Here is a 21,802-nt window from a genome sequence, read left to right on the forward strand (position 1 = left end):
CGGGTTGACACTTCAGCGTGAGAAATCGGGGTGTGGCGTGTGAGCGTGTGAAAGCAGTCAAATGCGTGTGTCTCACGGCCAATGCATAAGGGTTGGTAGCCCTGTAAAGTTGATCAAGTCATACCTGAGGACAACCGTGTCCCGGGAACGGCTCACTGGCCTTGCCGTCATCAGTGTCAATCACTCAATAGGGGAGCAGATTTCATACAATGTCAACATTGATGATTTTGCATTAAGGAAGGCCAAAAAGGTTAGGTTTTAGTTTGTGTTTTCTGTTCTTATAGTGTAATAATTAGATTATCTTTAGCATGTTATTTTAACAACATAAGTGAAAGAGAAAATTATATTTCTCAACACACTTAAAAGAATCTATTACTATTGCAATTACAACAGGAAACACACTTTTTAGGTGCACAATCTCCACCTCCAACATTTTCAAAAGACTGAACACAATTCTTCACAAAATATGAAAACATAAGTTATCACAACGCAAAATAAGTATTCATAATAATATAGTAATTCTGCCAACTTCTGCACAAACATCAAACATGTTTGTGTGTTCTTTTTGCGGTGGACGCTCAAAGGGGGTCTTGCCAGGGGTGTAATTTAATGTAGAACCGCCCGTGGCATTATCCTCTTTACTCTATAATCTTAATCCACCACCTTTTTTTTGCCAGCGCTATAAATACCATGTTTGTTTCAAGAAACAATTTAAATTCACACACTAACTTCCCCTCACTATTTTACTTCTTCAGTGACTATGACTCTCTTAACGAGGAGGACATGGCGGGGAACAACCAGTTGGCGTTTGACTTGGCCGAGCAAGAGTTTGGCATCCAGCCAGTGACAAGAGGGAACGAGATGGCTGCAGAGGCTGAACCAGACAAGCTGCTGATGGTTCTCTACCTCTCTAAATTCTATGAGGCCTTCTGGAACTCCCCGGAATACAAAAACGGTCAAGCTCCTTCACACTTCTGTCACAGAAAATCAAAACATGCTGATCAACTTATTTCATTAGCTGCTGTAAAGCAATTAAGCATATACCATATACTGAGTGTTATAATGTAAAAATAAGAGATTAAATTAAGGAGTTAAACTAGTTAAATGATATTTAAAGTCCAAAACTAAATGTAAAGTAAATGTAAGTAATTATGGGAGGGTGATGTTTTCTGGTAGAAGTGAATGATAATAGGGTGAAGTAATATTCATTGTGGAATAGAATAATAGCTACATAGTTCTTTTTTTAAGATTATTTTGGGGGCTTATCCCTTTGTTAGTGACATGATAGACATGAAAATGGGAGATAGATGGGGAATGACACACAGCAAAGGGCATCAAGTCGGTTTCAAACCCGTGCCGCTGCAGGACTCTAAACAACAAGGGGCGAACGCTCTTACTGGGTGAGCTAGAGGTGGCCTGATAGCTACATAGTTCCTTTGAAGGTTACATTTTTCAATATTTAAAGGCATATAGTGTGTTTTAATGTTAAAAAGTATCAGTCTAGGTAATGGTAGTCTTACCAGTCTTACCTCCTATAAGCTTGTCCTTATTCTTAAATGTAAGGACAGTTGTCATTAAATCCTTGGATCTAATTGTACAGGACTGGAAACAAAAACATGAAAACAACACCACTATAACTAGCATCCAAAATACAAAAGAATTCAGGGTCAATGCCTCTCATCAACCCAAGTTTGACAAAAGAAAATCACTAGTTTACTAATTTACTTCAGCATTTGTAAAAGGGATCCAGTCATAAAAAAATCAGATGGGGAAGCACCTGGGCAAGCTATACAGTCCAACAAAAAATATTTACAAAGCCAGTGTGGGATGTCTGTCTTCAGTTCTAGAGTTGAAAACAAGTTTTTAGAAGCTAATGAGGTCACATTGAGTCTGCTCAAAAATTGAAAAACTCAACGGCTTTGGACACATCTTGTCTTTTCAAAGTCTGTTAAAATCAGAAGACGGGCACACTGGTAGCTCACCTGGTTAAGCATGCGCCCCATGTACAGTCCTTACCTTAGCTGCACAAGTTCAATTCTGACCTGCGGCCCTTTGCTGCGTGTCATCCCTCTTTCTCTCCCCCATTTCGTGTCTTTAGCTGTCTCACTAAAACAGTGTACAGTAAATTTTTAAGTATAGACCTATTTGAAATAACTGAGGCTTGGGGACTATTTTTATCTCCCGAATGAGCTAGAGTTGCACATTACACAACCGTGGTAAGGTAATTCCCTGCCAGAGCCATAACTGGTATGAGTGCTATGTCTGCTTAACTTGAGGCCTTCAGCTGGTCACACCGCTGCTGTAAGCTCCAGCTTTAGTCACGTTTCACTTCTAGTACTTTAATGTTAATGTCCTCCAGCTGACTGTTGTCCCCACACTGCTTTCACCATGGAGGAATCCACACCTCTGAAAGGCTGGGGAAATAATACTGTGTACCTTCAGTGATCCATTTTCACAGTTCATTTGCTGAGAATTCACTTGCAAACATTTTAGGAGCTTAAAGGGGAACACCACCTAAGAATTCCAATATGTTATTTCAGTGTTCTATGAAAGTTCCATCAATATTAGTGAACATGAGCAACTCTCACCAGAAACCAGAGAAGCAAGTCTCAAACTTCTGATTTTATCAAGTATAAAGTCTGGAGCTGTCCCATAGACAATCAATAAGAGACCCAATGACCCACCTATATGGACCCACCGATGTTTGTTTTCTTTTTCATACCAATTGAGCTTTATTCTATTGTATTATCCTCAGTTCTGAAACAGAAAATGTACTAATATACTTAGAACACTGTTACTGTGTACTTATGCATCTTAAATGAGTTTGTCAGGATCTATGATCAATGCTCTTTGGCGTTAAGTTTCAGTGGTGGACTTGGTGACAGCTGATAGAGGTGACAAATCAGCTGTGGAAGGAAAATGCATGTTATGATTGTAATATTTCAGAGGAGAAAAAAGTGTGTCCATTCTCTTGTCTTGATCCTGTGAGGCTGATAAATGGCAAAGCATACTGTACTGTATATCTAGTGTGTGGTATATTTTGATGGTAAACAGTAGGAATTTAAACAAGAAGTGTGCATCTAAAACCACATAAAAATACACCGGTTTTCCATTTCTAAATCTCAATAATGTCAATAATTAAGCATTTATCATTAAATTTGGCCATGTGTTTTATTCTCTCCTGCTGCGAGCATGTCCTCGATTTGGTTTAAAATGGGAAACCTTTAATTTCACAAGGATCTCTTTCTCATATTTCAGTGTTGTCTATCTTCTTGTAAGATTAAATAGTTTGAAGTACATTGTTCTGAAAATAAATAAATAAGCTTAATATGATAATATGATTGTATAATGTTTGTTTGTTTTCCAGGTTCAAGAGAACCACATGAGATTGGTGAAGGATATCTAGCTGAAAACAACCACAAACTGCTGAATCTGCCTCAGCCAAAGAAGAGGATACCCAGGGTAAAGGCAAATGTTAATTTAATTCTCTCTCTCTGTCATTTATTTGATGCTTTCATTGAGGACTAATGAATCAATCTCTTCCCACCTTCCGCAAGGCCTTTTACATTTATCCACAGTACACTATTCAGTCATTTGAAATCTTGATTTAGATAACCTAAATCTAACAGAAGTCAAGGTATTGTTTGTAATAACCAGTGTTGGGCAAGTTACTTCCAAAATGTAATACATAATAGATTACTAGTTGCTGTCATTTGTGAGTAATTAGTTATATTTCAATTTCATTGTTTCTGAATTGCGAGTTACTTTCACCAAAATGATAGCGGAAGTATGACTTGGCAGGTAGCTTGTGATTTTCACCACAGGAGTCTCATCTAAAGTCTCATCTTTATCCGTTTTAATACCCTACATCATTATTCATATTTTAGATTTGATAATCTGAATCTGCAAAGTAAAATGTAAGACCTACTTGACTCCAAATTGTATTGGAGTAGAAGTATAAAGTAGGAGAAAATGAAAAACGTCAATTAAAGGTACTTTACGATTGTATTGAAGAATGATATAGTTACTTTCCACGGCTGATAAAATGTAAGGATATTAATGTAGCAAGCCTAAACGTTTTATTCCCGACATGTTATCTGTCAGTTGCTCGGAAACTCTGCTCTTTGCGCTGACGTACCGTCACCTGTTGGGACACAGGTGTTATTCCTGTACCGTCTCTGCTTCTGGCTCTGACCACGGGAACAGTGACGGGACAGCACCTCGCTTCAACGCAGCGTAATACCTCCTGAAAATAATGGGAGTATGCCTATGTCCATCTCACAAATGTATCTGTTTTTACAGTCAGCTCAACTATCAAATTCCAGCAACAGGAAATTAGACTTAAAGACTTTTTTTTCTGTGCTGAAATGTTTCGCGGTTTTGGTGGATTCTAAAAAGAAGAAAAAGAAAACACCACTTAATGTCAGGTTAAAATACATTGAAACTTGCGTTACTAAGATTATAATGGGTATAATATAACTGAAATTGTATTAGTAATGCATTTTATGCGTTACTGCAAAAAGAAATGCATTACTACAATAATAACACATTAGTTTTGTAATGTATTATTCCCAACAGTGGTAATAAAGATTGTATCTAATTACAAACGCTAGCCATCAATCTGCACAATGATTAGAGTGATTGTATTCTGCTCACATCAATTTTAGTGTATAGGTTGCAGCTTCAGCTTTTACACTGATGACTATCTTGGTGGTTCTTTGCTCATTTGAACACAAAGGATGATCCAGATGGAAATGTATATACAGATCAAAGTCTCTGTGAAGTAATCTTTATTTTGGTGTCTACTGTCACAGGATGACAAGAAACTGGAAGACAATTTTGTTAACAAGAGACGACGAAAGGGCAACCACTTCCTCACAGGGGTAGGTTCAACAGGAGATCTAAAATGTTCCTGGTGTTTTAAGATAATAATGGACCATCAGGGTTTTTGCTGCATAGAGGAATTTTTGGCGACCCCAAATTAGGTTTTAGTCAGCCCCAAAGGAAAATCACCAAAATAATAAGAATTTAAAATCCTGTCCAGATGTGTTAAATAGCAATTTCCAACAGAACATAAACTTGAATACAAGCACCAGCCTCAGTTTTATTGTCAAGAGTCAGGCTGTACCACACTCTGTCTGTGATTTTTAGCAGTAGTATTTAAATACTAGTATTTTTTATTTTTAAATAGTTTTGGTGAATGGGGTTTGATTTGCTCAAGCATAATTAACATTTTATTTAACAAATTGTCAGAAATAACAGGAAAATTCATAGATTTCTGACTCATTTGCTTTACTGTACGTGGACCAATCATGCTTACTGCCGTGTGTAGTTACCCTCCAAAGGCTCATTCTACGTCAGAAAAAAAACTGACCATAGTACCTGCATTGTTTTTGTGAAAACTGGACCTCATTATCTTTCAGACATAAGTCCAAAACCTCATAAGTAACACCTTGCTCTGTGTATTACAGTATGTGGCTCAAATTGACCCCACTACCTGCTACAACTTCCTTCTCTCTTAACTCTATATTTCACTCTGTGACCCTGGCATGGCAGCAGTTGTCTTGTCATAGTGTACCCTCTGCTGGTGAGGATGGGGAGCTGCGGGAGAACAAGGTCCGCTCCATGGCTACTCAGCTTCTGGCCAAATTTGAGGAGAACTCCTCAACAGCAAAGGTATGTTGCAAGGTGAAAGACCTATCAGTTTTTTTGTTTTACCAGATTGGCCCCCAAACAGCAAAGATAAATATTTGAAATAACCAACACTTTGATGAAATTCATCATTATATTTATACTAGAAAGGACTGGTTTTATAACATCAATTTCATTTTCAGACCCAGACTTGGATTTTGGATTTTATCTTCATGGAATTATTTGTTTTCACTGCAGCTGACTAACTGAGTAAAAAAAAGCGTAATTTGAATTTTATAAGCTGCAAAACTAAATACCTAATGTTGACATGTGAAACCACTTTTCAGTCATTTTCAGACCCCTAAAAAAATGTATTATCCGCATAAAGCGTGTGCACTACCCCTCATACCATTACTCCTGGGAAGTTAGTCTCCCATCACCTTCCCCCCAATTTCCTCTATTATCAAATCTGTATCAAGGAGTTCTCTTTGCTCCTCTGTCAGTTTGGGAAGACCTAGTGAGTCTAAGGAACACATTTCTACATCAGTAGAGGTAGATAATGACCTTTAGAGATCAGTGTAAAATTCTTTAAAAATCTTGTTAATATCAACATTTGCTGTAAAAATATCCCCAGGATTGGCTCTAACTGCAGAAATAGTGGAAGCTGATTTCCTCTGTTTTATGTATCTAGCGAAAAAAAATTCTTCTTTGTCTCCCGATTCAAAATAATTTTGTCTTGCTCTTATTAAATTAAAAATCAACCTTCTGAGATAGAATATTATTATTTTGGTATTTTATTTGAGTCAAGTTTCTCAGGCCATGCTGGGACATTTTTTGTTTACCGGTAATCAAAACAGAAGCATTTAAACTATCTTGATCGAGGTCAATTTGGATTAAGCAGTACAGTTTAACCACAGTGCCATCCCAAACTCTAAAGGTCTGTGTATTTTATAGGTAGCATATATCTGAAGCTGTCAAGTTTGGGTTATGCTTGTCTCATCACTCATCACGTTTTTCCTGGAAACTCCACCACAATAATAATAGTCTCACCTTTTGCTATGTTTCCCAACACTAACTTTATTTTACTATTTACAACCAGCATATTTGTCCTAAAAAAGATTTTGGAGCATACTCATGGACAATGCTCATGCTTGTGACAGCGCTAGATGGAAACATTGGATGGCCTCCTCCTCGACTGAACTGTAGCCTTAGCTAGCTCAGGTGAACTGGCAGTCTTGGTTAGCTACAGTGACAGCTCCAGTTAAAGATTAGCTAAGGACAAAGCTTCTCGTCCATGAGTATCCTGTTCTTTCTTCTGGGTGGTAATATGGTTGGTGGGCATTGTCCAGTAGAATAGTTCCTGGAACTGCTTACAGCTAGGTCTGTAGATTATCTTGAGTAACCTGGTCATGATTTCTGGAAAGAGGCATTGCTGGTGAGTTTTTCAAATGTATTTTTGTGGCGCCTTTAACATCCCAAGCCAAATGCCATCTAGTTTCATTTGTATTTGAGAGAAGGCAGACATCTCTACGACCAAGATCTCTCACACTAAGCAACTCACACTAAAACAATCTGATTGTGTGGTGTGTCGTTAATAAATAGCACTAGAGGTTAAGGGAAAAAGCGAATTTTTAATTTTGTTGTGAACTGTCCCTTTTTAAAATGGACTATGGATGTCGAGGTTAGTGCAGCACCTTCACCATAATGTAATGTTTACATCCAAATCACTGCCACTTTATTGACTACTATTCTGTTCCTAACTTCCTTAAATACCTGTATTTTATTGCCAAATCATTTATTTCCAATCTCTTAAGACTTTTTCCTTTCCTTTCCTGTCCTTTTTCCTTTCCTCTCAACCTTGCATCAGTCTGTTGAGGAACCATTCGATCCCTACTTTTCCCCTCCTCTGTCTCCTTCCACCACCGCACATCCTCTCTTAAAGGAGGAGGAGGAGGAGGAGGAGGACCAGGAGAAGAAGGACAACCCACGTTTTGCAAAACCCAAGAATGTCCCTCCTCCACCTCCTCAACCTTCTCCTCAACCAAAGTGGCAGGTATGCCTCCCTCTAAACACTCATTCTCTTGTGAATCTGATTGGGTGGGTTATGTTGTTGATTAACAGCCATTTGTGGCCCACTTATTTATGAAGCTTGTAGTCTATATCCTCGACCTTCACCTTCTGGGATATCCCCGTTGCCTCCGGAAAAAAAGTTGTGTCCTTTTTTTTTCGACCGGATTTCTGTTATCTAATACTTCCTTTGTGATGGAATTCTAAACTCTGGTTGATGAATAAGGACTGTGGCCAACTGCTCCTCAGATCTCTTCAGAGTAAATCCAGACAGGTAGCCAACTATCTGTAGCGCTGCCCAAGATGATTTTGATTTGTTTAAAGAAATGCCAATCAACCAGAGCATGTTTTTCTCCCATCCCAGAATGCTGTGTGGAGTAGCCAGACCCTCCTTTGCAGCATTGTGGAGGAGGGTCTGGCAAACCAACACAAGCTTGAAACGTTTTCTTCCACATTTTTAAAGCTTTGAGCTTCATTTAAACATTACAGATAAGTACCTCATACATACATAATATACCTACTATAAACCCACACCCGTCTTGTTTCCTCTGGCTCCTTTTCTCTTCTTCCTGTTTCCAGCCGTCCATCTACCTCCGCCTACTGGAGAATCCCAGTGCTGTGGCTCAGCAAACCACTTTCCTCTATTCCCCCGCATCTTCCTACCCTCAGAGTGGCTACAGTCACTCTCCTTCACCTATTGGTCAGTTAAGTCCTCCCCGCTCACCAAGCCCTAATGTTACTGAACATTACTACACAGAATGCACCTCTCCAGATGTGACAAACAGCCATATAGCTGCTTCTACTCTCTCTGTTTTGGACATTGGCCATTCATTGGAGAGGTCAGAGGAATCAATGCAGAAGGTGAATTTCAAGCCAGTTCTGTCAATATTTCATATCACAACTTTTACGAACAATTTGCTTACATCTCATTTTTTGCTCTTGTATGATTTTCACCTCCTGCTGTCTAGCAGAGTAAAGCCCAGGGACTGTCTACTAAAGAATTTTATGGGAGGAGTATAAAAGAGAGAGCGGTTCTCCTCTCCTCCATGTTTCCTGGGTCCAACAAACCTCCTGCTTCTCTTTCTGAAACAAAGGTTATTCATTGCACCTGCACATGTTCATGCTTGACTATTGACATAGTTTAGACTACTGCATGCTCATAACAGTGTGCTATATAGACTTGTTCAATGCATGATTTTTCGATGTGTAAAAAGTGCTGCAGTGTTTCATTTACAATCAATTCTATATTCATGTACAGTTAGGGCGCTTTCTTTTTGGGACTATGACCTTTAGATTGATTGTAGTAGTTTTCAGCATAAAATGAACAGATTTGTATTGTCTGAAAGTTTTATGATCCTATCTAATTGATAGCTTATTAAATTTAAACATTTGAATATATGTTTTTCATAATGGTACTTACTACCTAAAATTGACCAAAATAAATTCAAAGAGGGGAATTCAAATTTTAACATCACGCACTAATAAAGAAAGAGAGAATAGCAATTCCAGATTCATCTCATGAAATGGCGTATGTATGACACGCCAATTCGTAGGCCATTATAGCCGTGTTAACTAGACGCATACTCAATTTTTAGCGTGTTTATCAATATTGTTTGGCCTCCTTTGTCTTATATTACCTTGCGATGGCCTGTGAATTTACGCCGTAGTATGAAAGGCCGAAAATCCATGTAGGGAGGTTGTTTGGGGAGGTTGATGGGTAAAACACAGGACTTTCACCCAGGTCACGTGTCCTAAACTCAACTGTTGGTTTGTTTTTTAGTAAAGTCAACCCCATTCTTCTTTTCCTAAACTCAAAATAGTTATTCGTTTCCTAAACCCAACCACATGTCACGTTTCCTAAATTCAACCGTTGGTTTCTTTTTTTACTAAAGCCAAATGCATTCATTTCCTAAACCCAACCTGTTCTTTGTTTCCTAAACCCGACCCTGTGCCACGATTCAATTAAATTTTATTTATAGTATGAATTCATAACAAGAGTTATCTCGACACTTACCGAGGAGGTCTAGACCACACTCTGTAATTTAAAAGGACCCAACAGTTCTAGTAGTTCCCTCCAGAGTAAGCAACAGTGCCACAGTGGCGAGGACAAACTCCCTTTTAGAAAGAAACCTTGGACAGACCCAGTGACCCAAGTGGCAATAACATTGCAAGTGGTGTGTATTTTTATGCAAAGTTGTAATGTCATATTGGCAAATTCATTTAAAAATTAGGTTTTCAATTGTTGCTAAAATTCAAATCATTATGACAATTATTTGCTATAATTTGTATATAGCTTGTTACAGAACTCTAGTGTTTGTTAACGAAATCATCTATAAATGTCCAACTTGAGTGTTGTTGGTAGTGCATTTAAGCCCCCGGAAATTTGTTACAGTAAATATTCATTAATGAACAAGCAACAGTTAAATGTTCAAGCAACAGTAAAATTTTCTCTTGCCTTAGGTATTAATTACTGTAGGGTGACCATATTTTGATTTCCTAAAAAGAGGACATTCGGCCCGGCGTCAAAACACAAATTCAGACAGGCCGCACAGGTTAATGAACATGGTTTATTATGCCTTAATGATATAAAAATAAATTATGTAATAAAATAAAATATTTGACAACCTGTAACAAAACAATAGCTCTCTTCAAATAAATAAATATAAAATAAAGTTCTAAATATGACCTATTCTGTGTCAGCTTCAAAATCCAGCTTCAACTAAATATTCCTTAAAACCTTTTAATTGTAATAAGATAAGGTTTTTTGGTGTCCATGTGAGCTTTGAGATCTGCAGCACCTTTAGTAGACACTGCAACAAATGTGCTAGCTTTGCACACGGTGCACTCCGCCTCTCAAAGTTTTTTTTTGTTTTGTTTTTTTTGCAACTGAAGCTACACTTACGCTTCGGCATTTTGTGTGCAATGCTGCTCCGCTGTCTGATTTGCTCCTTGTGTTTGCGCTTTCAGAGCCGCTCCCAAGGCAGCCTCTCGGGAATTACGTTACGCAACAAAGTACTGTAGCTAGTATTGTGTGCAAAGCGCCAGTCAATTTAAGTACACACTTAATGGGCCCATGAATAACAGTGAAAACCAGACATCTTTTCTTTTTTATTTATTTACTTTGTAATAAGGTTCCTCTTTAAAACAAAAGCAAACTGATTTCATTGTCACTGACTTGTCTGTGTGAAATTCATTAAGCATTTACTTTGATGTGGTTATTTCCCCTCCAGTCTCATCCCTCTACTCTAAATTTATGTTTTACTCTTCTTCTTTAGGTGGAACTATCTACCCCTTCCCTTCCTTCCCTTTCCCCACCTCCTCCTCCTTCTGCCTATGTTTCTAAGAGCTCTTTGGTCTACCCTGTAGTCCACCCTGTACCTGACCCAACTGCCCAGGCTGGTTTCTCCTCTGTCCCCCTGTACTCTGCTGGACACATGGACAAGATACATAAAGACTCCTCTACTCCTTCATCATACACCAACTCACTCTCAAAAAATGGGCAAATTTCTTGTCTTGTTGTTGATTCCTCCACATGCAACAACCCAACATATGCTGCCCACTTTTCAACTTGCTCTGATGAGAACCAGGAGAGCTCCTCCGCATTCTGTGATTCTGATTGTGAAAATGGACATAGCAGTTTAGCTCCCTCTTTACTGCACAAGGGAGTCTATGAAAGGATGCATGAGAGTTCTCGGAATAATCTGGAAAGTGAGAAGGAGAACGTCCAAAAAACTCAGAAGACATTTAATTACAAGAAATTAGCCGCAAGTGATCAGATGAAGGTAAAAGTTTCCTTATGCATATCAATAGTAAAAATATTAATAACCAGCAGTTCTCCAGTGAAAGCATCCTACTCTCAGACCTTTCCAGATTCAGAGCCGTACAGAGACGTCTGAAGGGGAAATGAGAATATGCCATTTTAAAACACCACAGCGCTAGTTCTATGTACATTTTTTTTTTATTATTCAATTTATTATGATATATCACAAAACTGTAAGCAAGGAGATATAAAAAGCTGTCGTAGTATAAAGAACACACCACCATGTTCATAAAAAAAAAATCTATGCAGTGAGGTCTGTATTCTGTGGTAATAGTAAAAACTAAAGTAACATTTCACTTTACTGTATAGCCTAGTAACAATAATAGACCAATTTGTATGATAATTTAATTATTAAGCAGGATCTTATAGTCTACATCTTCTCCAAACACTAACTGAAAACATTTAAGACGCTTGCCCTGTCTGCTGTTGGGGTCTTTTTGTTTACATCCAGAGAACTGCTGTCATCTTGTGTATTGGAGAATGACACATTATTCAAACTGTATGTCTACAATGTATTATAATAATATGGATGTGGATACAGCATTCAAGGCAGAGCCCCTTTATTCCAATGAGAGTTGCTCAGTGGCCCATGAATCCACCATGGAGCCAACAGTTACCTGGATGATCGCACTGCTTTTGCATAGTACAGCCCATAGAGCAGGCGCACCGGAGACCACCACCGGCTTAGCCGGCTACTTACATACTTATTTACATCACGTGACAGACTGGGAATTAAAATTCCACCGTTTATCTAGATTTGTTCAATTTGCTTTGAAGCCCAGGTCACTTCCTTTCTTACTCGTTAGCATCAAAATGCCCGGCACACAGCTGTGAAACAAAAAACAATATACATATATTTATTAATCACGTACTTCTGATGCCTGAGGAAAGGGTTGTGTTAGACTAAAAACCGTAATTTCATAGATGTAGAAGAAGAACTCAGGGAACATTGTTGGCACTCTGTCCTGTGTAACATTGTACAACTGATCTTCATTCTGGTGTTTATTTAGTGCAATGGGAGTTGCGTTCTTGAGAACCCTAAAGGAATCACTCAAAAGTCAATTGTTCGCTCTGAGAGTTGTCCGACAGGAGCTGCTTGTTACATTAAAGAGGTACTAGTCGATACATCAGTCTAAATGCATGAATTGAGAGTAAATCATGCTTTTTCCGCATTTTCATCTGTCTTCTTTCTAACTCCTGTTTGTGGTTTCCAATTCCTTCTTTTTTCTCCTTCATCCTTCTGCACCTGTTTTCCTGGCATTAACCTTAGCGTACAGTCGGAAAGGTATCATCAGCCATAGATGCTAAAGCTCAGATATTGGCCGTCCTGTATGAGACAGATCACAGGCCCAATGCCACACCGGTAAGATGCATGTGCATGTTGCAGAGACAAATCTAACCCAGTCTTTTTTCTTGTTGTTTTAAAAATAGAAGTCTTATACAGTTTACATGTTATAGCAACATCATCATTACGAGTATGAAGTGTGATTAAAATGCATTTTGTTGATTTCTTTTTTCTATATTTATTTTAAACTTCATTTATTTACTTTTTCAACAAATACAGTGACATAATGCAGTCCCAACAACTTAACACGCATACTCATACAAACGTGTAGGCAAATCAACTCAGAAATGGTTATAAAATATTGAGGAAATAAGTAATAAATAAAAAATAGTTTAAAAAGAAAGAATTACACATTTTGCAGCCCCCTCTGCACTGATTGTCCAGCTCATGTTTATGAGTCTCTTGATTCTCCGCTGTGTTGTTTCACTCTGAACCCGGAGAATGACCCGGAGAATGACTGCAACGGAGTATATAGCAGGACTTTGTACCGTGAAAAATCACCAATAAAGGATTCTAAACTAAAAACTACACAACCGGACATGACCTGGCAGTAATCTGACCCAAAATTGGGGAGAAATGACCAAACACTGGCCACCAACATCACAGCTATCTGGCATTAGCATGCAACTACTAAATATTTAGCAGTAGGTTACCGTTAAATTGTAACCAGGACTTTCCACTGTCAAAAAACACAGATAAGGATTCTAAACCAAATACTACATAACCTGACATGTTTCAAGAGTAACAGGACCTGGAATTGGGAGAATTTAACAACATTGGCAGCCAATTTTACATCTTTTACTGCTGTTGGCATACAGCAACATAGGACAATGTTAACAACGCAGTAGCTTAAAAAAACACTCCAGTGGTTCCTGCCTGGAGCAGATGACCAATCCTAGAAAGCTGGAGAAGGCCTCTTGAAGTTGTGTAACACTTAACAGAGAGTAGAAAAAGATTTTGAAACCAGAGCATTCAGAACAGTTGGAAATCTGAACGTTTTAGCTCACAGGGATTTCTCTGAAATAATTTTACCTCGTTATTTAAAGTTTTGGCCATGTTGAACATAAAAATCCAACATTATAATATTATAGATATAGCCATAAAATACGAAAAATCATAATACTTCCAACTGGGTCAAAACTTTAAAGGACAGGCTTTAAAAAAGTTGTCCGTCTGGAACCTTAACATTAAGTTTGTACCTTGATATTTGTCCAAATTTATTTAAAATGGAAGTTATTGCGGAGACTGATCTAGAAAGGGTTGGAAACATAATTAATAAATCCTCAGCAAATAACACTTTATATTTGGTTGATTTCTAACCCTATTTATGTAACATGAAGTTTTGGAAAATTGCATGTAAAGATGAGCATAAGAAAAAGAATGTTCCTGTGTCCATGCTGCTCCCAGCAGATAATCTGCCTTTTCAGGCTCTAGTTCCCTGGCCACAGGGGGCTCCATGTTTTGAGATGTTAAGCTTTATTTCACATTTTAAATTGTTTATATTATTTCTGACTTGGCATGAAGTAATTTTCTACATTTCACTTGAGAGTTGACTTAAAATTTTGAAAATTTGATACTACTTGCGTCTATGAGGGTGGTATGTTTTTGTCTAACGCTCTGAATAAAAAAAATGCCATTTTCCATAATATTCATCTATTGCTTTAAGACTCTTGAGCAAGCCCTAGACTGGCAAAGATCATTCATTGTTTTAATATCCTGGTACATTAAACAGTTTTGGGAGTGAGGTCTGGTCTGTGGACTATTAGGAGCACAGATGTTACATTAGGTTCTGTTTGATGCGCTTGCTGCAAGTTAGCTGTCGGTCAGATATTTGATGTATTAATTCCTGTCACTGGTGGGAGTTATGGGTCATTACATGCAGCAATAATAATGCAAGGCTCATGTCAATCTTTGTATCGGACAGGAATAACCTTACATGAATTCTTCCTGGTCACTCTTATCAGACTTTCCAGCGGAAAAAAAATAGCAATGTTGGGTGACGTTACTTCTTGTTGACGTTAGATGTATTTACAAACAAAACGAGACTAGCTTGCCCCTCCCTCCTCCTCATACTGTCCCCTCCCCCTCCCTTCTGTGCTCCGCACACTAAACCCCCCCCAACCCCCCACCCCCAAATCCTTCTTGTCGGTTAGTGGTTGGAAAGCTGGAACACTGTGTGTATCCTTTGTGGTGCAGGTGGGCACCTTTTTGTTTTTGTTGCCATTTGTAGACCCTGGGCTGTCTACAGAGCCTGTGTTTTTTTACAGTGTGTTCTGGGGACAGGCAGCTTGCGGATAGTGAGGAGATGTTTGCTGTATGTGACAACACATGTTGTAGCCTAAAACATGTGACATCGCTTATAGCACCTTTTAATGGCAGCATGTAACATCTCTCTAACCTTCTCTGGGTCTTCTTCCTCTCAGTGTGTGGTACGTAAGGACCTCCCTCCAGGCCTGGGCGGCAGTGACATTTGTCACTTCTGCACCAAGCGGGTGTACGTGATGGAGAGACTGAGCGCTGAGGGCTATTTCTTCCACCGCGAGTGTTTCCGTTGTGACATCTGTAACAGCACACTTCGTCTGGGAGGGCACATCTTTGACTCGCAGGAAGGTAATGGATGTTTTCACTCCACCTGGGAGTGAAAGTAAAAATAAAAATAGGTTGTGTTTTTTTGTTCTCTTAATAAAGTTTACTCACTTTTCCAATGTAACTGTAATGTAACTGTCCAATGTAACCAATGTAAATGTAATGTATGTTCATTGTAACTCCAATGAAACTCTAGACACCTGACTTATTGTCCTTCTTGGCATTGTTTTAGTCCTTCATTTTCTATTTTTCCGGAGGTTTACATGATTTTTGTCGTTTTGTGTCAATGAGTGATTTTAAGGTGATTTGTATGGTATTGGATCTATGTGGATTTGGCATTTTTGTGTGCTTCCGTATTAGGAAAGTTCTACTGCAAGATGCATTATGCCCAGCACCAGTCCAGCACTTACATGGGAAGGTTCAGAAGGAGAATGGTAAGGAACTCTGCAGTTTTTATACTCAAGAAACAAAATATAATTGGCAATTGCTCACCTTGCGGGAGGAGCTGAATTGAATAATGTGTGATATTTGTTGAGATGCTAATGGGAGTGACCTGTACAGGGAGAGGCTATTATGCTTGACACAGGATCAAAAAAACATGTTTTTTTCCATGCCCTAAAATTCATAAATTGGATAAATAAATGCTGTATAACTGGTCACATGGTGGTGCTATTAGTAACTTGTATAGACTGTGTATTTCAGGGCACCTGTGTGCCTAGTCATTTGAAAATGGGCATGGCCTATAGTTTTTGATCCATGGAATTCAAGAAAAAAAATTCTACTTCTTTTCACGGTTTAAGAGTCACCAGTCAAAATGCAAAGTGCTTATGAGTAGCCACGTGGAGTCACTAAGGGCGTTTTCACACCTGTAGTTGATTTGCTTTGGTCCGATTCAATTAGTGAGTTTTTGAACTTGCCCTTGATCGGTTCGGTTTGGTTGAACCAAACCGACCAAGGGCAGATTCTGAACTGAATATGTTGCAAATTACATTTTTGGGCATGTATTCTGTAACGGAAAACGTTTTGAAAGTTTCCTTCCCAACGCTGCCTGTACCAGGCTTGCAGTCACCTATTGGCGACTAAACAACTGCCGCTGGTAGCCGGTGTCCAGGAGCTCTGTAGCGGCTATATACAAACACCACCCTGCCTACATTGACCTGCCTCCAGACATTTGACCTGAAATCCCTGATTTGTAATTGTTATGACTGACTGAAGGACTTCCTATAGTATATCTTGATGGCTGCTTGAATGGAAATACCTAAAACTTGCTAGGGCTGAAGAAAAGTCTAAGCACATCAACATGTTATCTGATCTACATTTTTCCCACACATCTTGTGACATTGCTTCAGAACTTAATAAAAGCAGTATAAGTGGAAATGGTTGCACAAAAAGTTTAAACTAAAAATAATGTTTTCCTTTGTGTAAAAGAAGGCTATTTTGTATTTCATAATTTTTCTCCTGTATGTCTTGATTTGTGTAGGACAACCAAAGCTGTGGCACACCCTCGTCCTTAGACCGTGGGAGCTACGCGACCGGCAGTGTCCAGATTCAACCCCCAGGTACCCTGGTTTCCTTGCTTAGGCGAGGCCTGAGCTGGCCGAAGCGTGCTAGCCAGGCTGTTTGTGTGTTGCCTCAACAGCTGTTGGGAAGTGTGTGTGGGTCTTTTACTGCTGTGGCGTCCCACGTCAGAAGCTACTCACATAACTATGAGTTCCTGTATGAGCTGCTGAGCCTGGGTGGTCCTCTGCTCTGCATGATGCATGAGGTGCTGGGACAGATCTACCATGAGCCTCAGCTCATCGGCCGCCAGTTCGGATAGAAAAGGGGAATACCGGACTTGTCTGGGCCTGTTGACCTGATAGAAACCCATGGATTTGAATTTGATCTCTTGTACTGCCCAAAATGGTAATTAGTAATATATTCGTATGACTTATAATAATTATTAATCAGTAATAACTTTGAAACCAAATGATATATGTATTTCCTACATTCCAAGTTCCCACGGTCATTTTCGTTTTGTGTAAAGTGGTTTAAAACTATAAAAGTGCTTCACTTGATTAGTTTCTGCTGCTTGGATTCAGTGTTTTGCCCTGCTGAATGCATCTCTGAATCACATGGGCTTGTTCCAGGCTGCATAGACTGTAAGCATCTCCCAAAGGTGCTATTTATGACATATACATCACACAGCTGTCATTAGATGATATAACAGATAACAGATAGTTATTTTTAACCTCTTGAAATCTGTTCCAGTCATTTAAATCCGTGATCTTGTCTGGATTGTCACTAAATGTTAAACCCTTTCTATTCTGCGCTTCAACCCCTCTTTGTAGTATCTAAAAGAATATGTTTAGATAATGCACCATGGCCATTTATTCCAAGTGTAACCTGGAACATGCCCGGGCCCCCTGACTCTAACCTTAAAGGTCCCATGACATGCTGCTTTTGGATGCTTTTACATAGGCCTTAGTGGTCCCCTAATACTCTATCTGAAGTCCCTTACCCGAAATTCAGGTGCAGAATTACAGCCCCTAGAGCTAGTCCTACAATAAGCAGTGCCATTTCTGCGTCTGTAGCTGTTGAGGAGGAGAGTGGGGGGGGGCGGGGCTCATTTGAAAGCCATGAGGTCTCTCTCTCTCATGGGTGGGCCAAATTCTCTGGGCGTGCAAAGCAGAGAAAGGGGAGGTAACCTTAATCTTTATGACCTATTGTCATTTCTAGCCACTGGGGGACCATAGCCAGGCTGCGGGAACTCAGATTAATGTTAAAAAACCTCAAAGTAAAATTTTCATGCCATGGGACCTTTAAAGCCCCTGGACAGTGAGTTTTTTTTTTTTCATTAAACCAGAATTATGTCAATGTTTTTTGACGTTACTTTGACTCTGCATATTGCCTGCAAACACCTTAACTCTATAACCACAGAGATGTGCAATGGAAATGCCAAAACAGTATTAGAATGTAATATAATTTCCTCAAACACATCATTGAAATTATTTTTTATTTGTGGTAGGTAGTATTTCTTTTTGTAATGCATTTTGTTAAATATAATTGACTGATTTTACTTTATATATTTAGGGCTCATTGTTTATGGTTTTCATTTTACAGGAAAGGAAATGGCAATTTATTTTTATATATATCAAACTGTGAAAATGACATCACTAATGCAAAAATCTGGGTGAAAATCATATGATAGAATACTGGATTACAAAAGTAAATGTCTAACATTCAATCATTCAACCATTTCTTCCCATTTTGAAATTAATCCCAAAATCAGAAACAATTTTTTTTTTAAATTTCTTTCTTTGTATCTTTGTTTAACTGAAAGATAAATTCAGTTTCCCCATATTTTCGTAAAAACATTTTTTTTTTCTTTTTTTTTTAAAGTCAACAGCTTTTGGATCCATTGGGTTGTAAAATCGATTTGAAAGTCAGTTTAGATCTGTCTCTTTGAAATTCAGTACAAGCCAAAAACAATGAGCCTTATCTATAATCCTTCAAGGCAGTTTTTTTCTTCTTCCTTTCCTCAGGAATGAACATTTTTGCTTTAAAAAGACAAAAACTATATATTCCTGACTGAGGGAAAAGATTTTGCTTTATTTTTATTTTGTGATTTTGTAGATGCATATTCTATGTAAACTATGCCTAAAGTGAATTTACAATTTGCTTTAATTGTGCAGAATTACGGGTCAATTCTTAAATCAAACTTTTGAAGCACTGACCTGTTTTGGGCATTCACATGTGAATGTATTGTATCACAGATACAATACAATACTTTATTTCCAACAGTATGTTTCCTTGTAATTCTAAGCACTCAGTGTTTTCTTTCATTTTCACTTTTTCCCTTCCCATATCTCACAAACTTTTTCCTTAAATAAATGTTTGTTTGTGTGTTTTTTTCCCACTCATTTTGTTCAGTGTGTTTCAAGTTTCCAATGCTGCACCCTCTGATTGACTGATTTCTGTCAGGCGTGAAGGTGATGATTGGCTGGCTTTGGTCATAAGGTCTTTTTGTGTTGCTTTTGCATTGGCTGTCCCTGTAGCCTTTCACCTAACACAAATGAATCAATCACAAACCAGCACGATTCCAGAGTATGGCATGCAGTAGTCTACAAAGGTGTTACGTGTAACATCGTAATATATATTAAATAGAATTCTAAATTCTATATTATACGTTGATTAAATTAGAAAAAAACAAATTGCATCATTTCTAGTTCACCCCTACCTAATCCCATTTATAATTTTAGCTCTTGTGTTTCTCAAAAATAAGACCATATGCCCTTTAAAGGTTGTGACTAAGATGGTGAACTTGGTAAACATCTTTAAGACGTTAGCATGTAAGCATTTTCATTGTGAGCATCTTAGCGTTTTTATTTTTGTCTTTTCATGGGATTTGCTGACAATAATGAAAGTATATAATATCGCTAGGCTTATACTTTAAAACTTTTATCGTGACAAAGTTTGAATATTTTAGCTTGCCATGAAAGCTTAGTGCCCTAAATGTCATAAAAAAGATCATAAACAGATTTCTAAGTCAGACCTGGTTGCACACAGCAAAACCTCTGTTATTTGGGTGTCGTATCATCCAACCTAACCTCACTAACATTTGTGTTGTGTTCTTCCCTAACGCATCTCAATGCCCCTGGATACATTTTCCTCTCTCTGATGCATCATCAGCAGCAGCCTCCCTTCTTCTCAGGCCATTTGAAAGTAACAAATGTGTACACCTGTATGTGGTCTGTCTGTGGTTCCCTCTGTTTCAGAAGGAGGCCTCCCCCCCTCCAAGCCCCTTTCCAGATCTTTCTCCTGTACCTCCTAGACTTTGCTCAGGGGATCAGCAGTCCCATAGAAGCTTTTTTTGTTGGCTGTATTCTGTATGTTTAGTAGTTGTGTTTCTAATATGTTTCGGAGCAGCCTGCAAACGTTTTTTTCTTCTTCTACATTGTATTGATAATTACTGTAAAATTGCTTAATTTATGATTATTTATAAAGTGGAAAAAATAAATCCAAATTGATTTCATAAAAAATTTGCTTCGTGGTTTGTTGTCAATTAGTTGAATTATTCCAAGAAACCGAAGCTTAGACACAATAGGTCAGTTTTCAGTATATTTCCACATCTTTTAACCACAATATTAACAACTTCATCAAAAAGCAATTTATTTTTCCCCCTGTGCTGTTGGCATAACATCACCCACATGTCATGGTCACAATCACAGCTTTTATTAACTCAGCAAATAACATGAGCTTTGTAACAAATTATCGAAAACTAAACATTTAGGTATGCAGCAGCAGAGGCACAGAGTTTGTTATCAGGGCCTGAGCATCAACCGTGTCGTTCAGCATAGGCCATATTGAAATTGGTTTATTTATTAGGGCCCAACAACGTTGGGGGCAAAGGCCCTATTGAATTCGTTAAGTTTATTATTATAGGGGCCCAAGTATTAAAGTGCCAGGGCCCACTCAATGCTGCTTGCAGCTTTAATTTTTGTTTGTCATTTTAATGTAACAATAGACAAAAGAAACATTACGCTACATATATGCAAAAGCTTAGCCATATTCAAATAATATTGAGCAAAGTTAAATTTAACCTTATTGAACTACACTCCAGTCAACCTGAACAGAATTGAAGTGAATCACTTGTCAGTTCATCCTATCAACTTCTGCATGGGTTCTGCGCTATTCTTTACTCTGGGTTTGGTATCTTCATATCTTTTGGTAAAGTGTTATTCTCCTGTGGCTGTTCTAATACATTCTAACATTTAGTCAAACCAAAGTAAGAACATAAATAAAAAGACATAAGTAAAAAGACACATTGATAAAAGGTCACATTGATGAAAGGACAATACCAAACTGCATACAAAGGTTATATCAAGGTATTTCAATTTTTCTTGCTGTGACCAAGTGGGATCACCTTAGGAAAGATTCTGTACAATGTTGACTTCATTACTCTGTGAGTACTGTTATGAACTTGTGTTTGGTCAGTGCTTGTGTTGCAGATAGAAATTAATATTTTACTGTGGAGTGTGATTTGATATGGCATGTGTAACTTTCAGATCATAAACTATATTACTTACAAACTAACACTATATTTTTACTAAGGGATTTTACTATATGAAACGAATATTTTACAATATGTTTACTGCCTAACATGAATTTATTTGTATGGTACCTGGCATGTTACACTGATTGTTAGATATAGTACACAAGAAGTGCAAAAACAGCTAACCTGTTGTTCTGATGTAGACTCCCATTGAGATAATATGCATGAAATGACTGAGCTACATCCTAGTAAATGCTCACTGTAACTTAGATTAGCATTTAGGCAAATCTAGTTAAAAATTAAAGCCCAACTACCTTTT

General features: G+C 38.2%; 1 protein-coding gene across 8 annotated transcripts in view; it reads left to right on the plus strand.

Annotated features, from left to right (window-relative positions):
• The window catches only part of LOC116686714 (F-actin-monooxygenase MICAL2), an 81,144-nt gene that overhangs the window by 41,752 nt on the left and 17,590 nt on the right, over positions 1 to 21,802 (plus strand). For 3 of the 8 annotated variants that reach the window (XM_032511740.1, XM_032511738.1, XM_032511739.1), the window contains exons 13-25: positions 756 to 955; positions 3,368 to 3,462; positions 4,815 to 4,883; positions 5,557 to 5,676; positions 7,499 to 7,684; positions 8,278 to 8,559; positions 8,667 to 8,792; positions 10,974 to 11,480; positions 12,529 to 12,630; positions 12,789 to 12,881; positions 15,287 to 15,473; positions 15,810 to 15,883; positions 16,930 to 17,008. In XM_032511740.1, the coding sequence (XP_032367631.1) occupies positions 756 to 955; positions 3,368 to 3,462; positions 4,815 to 4,883; positions 5,557 to 5,676; positions 7,499 to 7,684; positions 8,278 to 8,559; positions 8,667 to 8,792; positions 10,974 to 11,480; positions 12,529 to 12,630; positions 12,789 to 12,881; positions 15,287 to 15,473; positions 15,810 to 15,883; positions 16,930 to 17,008 (2,120 nt within the window). Of the gene's footprint in view, positions 1 to 755; positions 956 to 3,367; positions 3,463 to 4,814; positions 4,884 to 5,556; positions 5,677 to 7,498; positions 7,685 to 8,277; positions 8,560 to 8,666; positions 8,793 to 10,973; positions 11,481 to 12,528; positions 12,631 to 12,788; positions 12,882 to 15,286; positions 15,474 to 15,809; positions 15,884 to 16,929; positions 17,009 to 20,206; positions 20,475 to 21,802 lie in introns of those variants that run through there. The other 5 variants (XM_032511746.1, XM_032511742.1, XM_032511741.1 and 2 more) reach the window with 5 other exon arrangements.

This window comes from Etheostoma spectabile, unplaced genomic scaffold, assembly GCF_008692095.1.
Source record: "Etheostoma spectabile isolate EspeVRDwgs_2016 unplaced genomic scaffold, UIUC_Espe_1.0 scaffold456, whole genome shotgun sequence".
Lineage (NCBI taxonomy): Eukaryota > Metazoa > Chordata > Actinopteri > Perciformes > Percidae > Etheostoma > Etheostoma spectabile.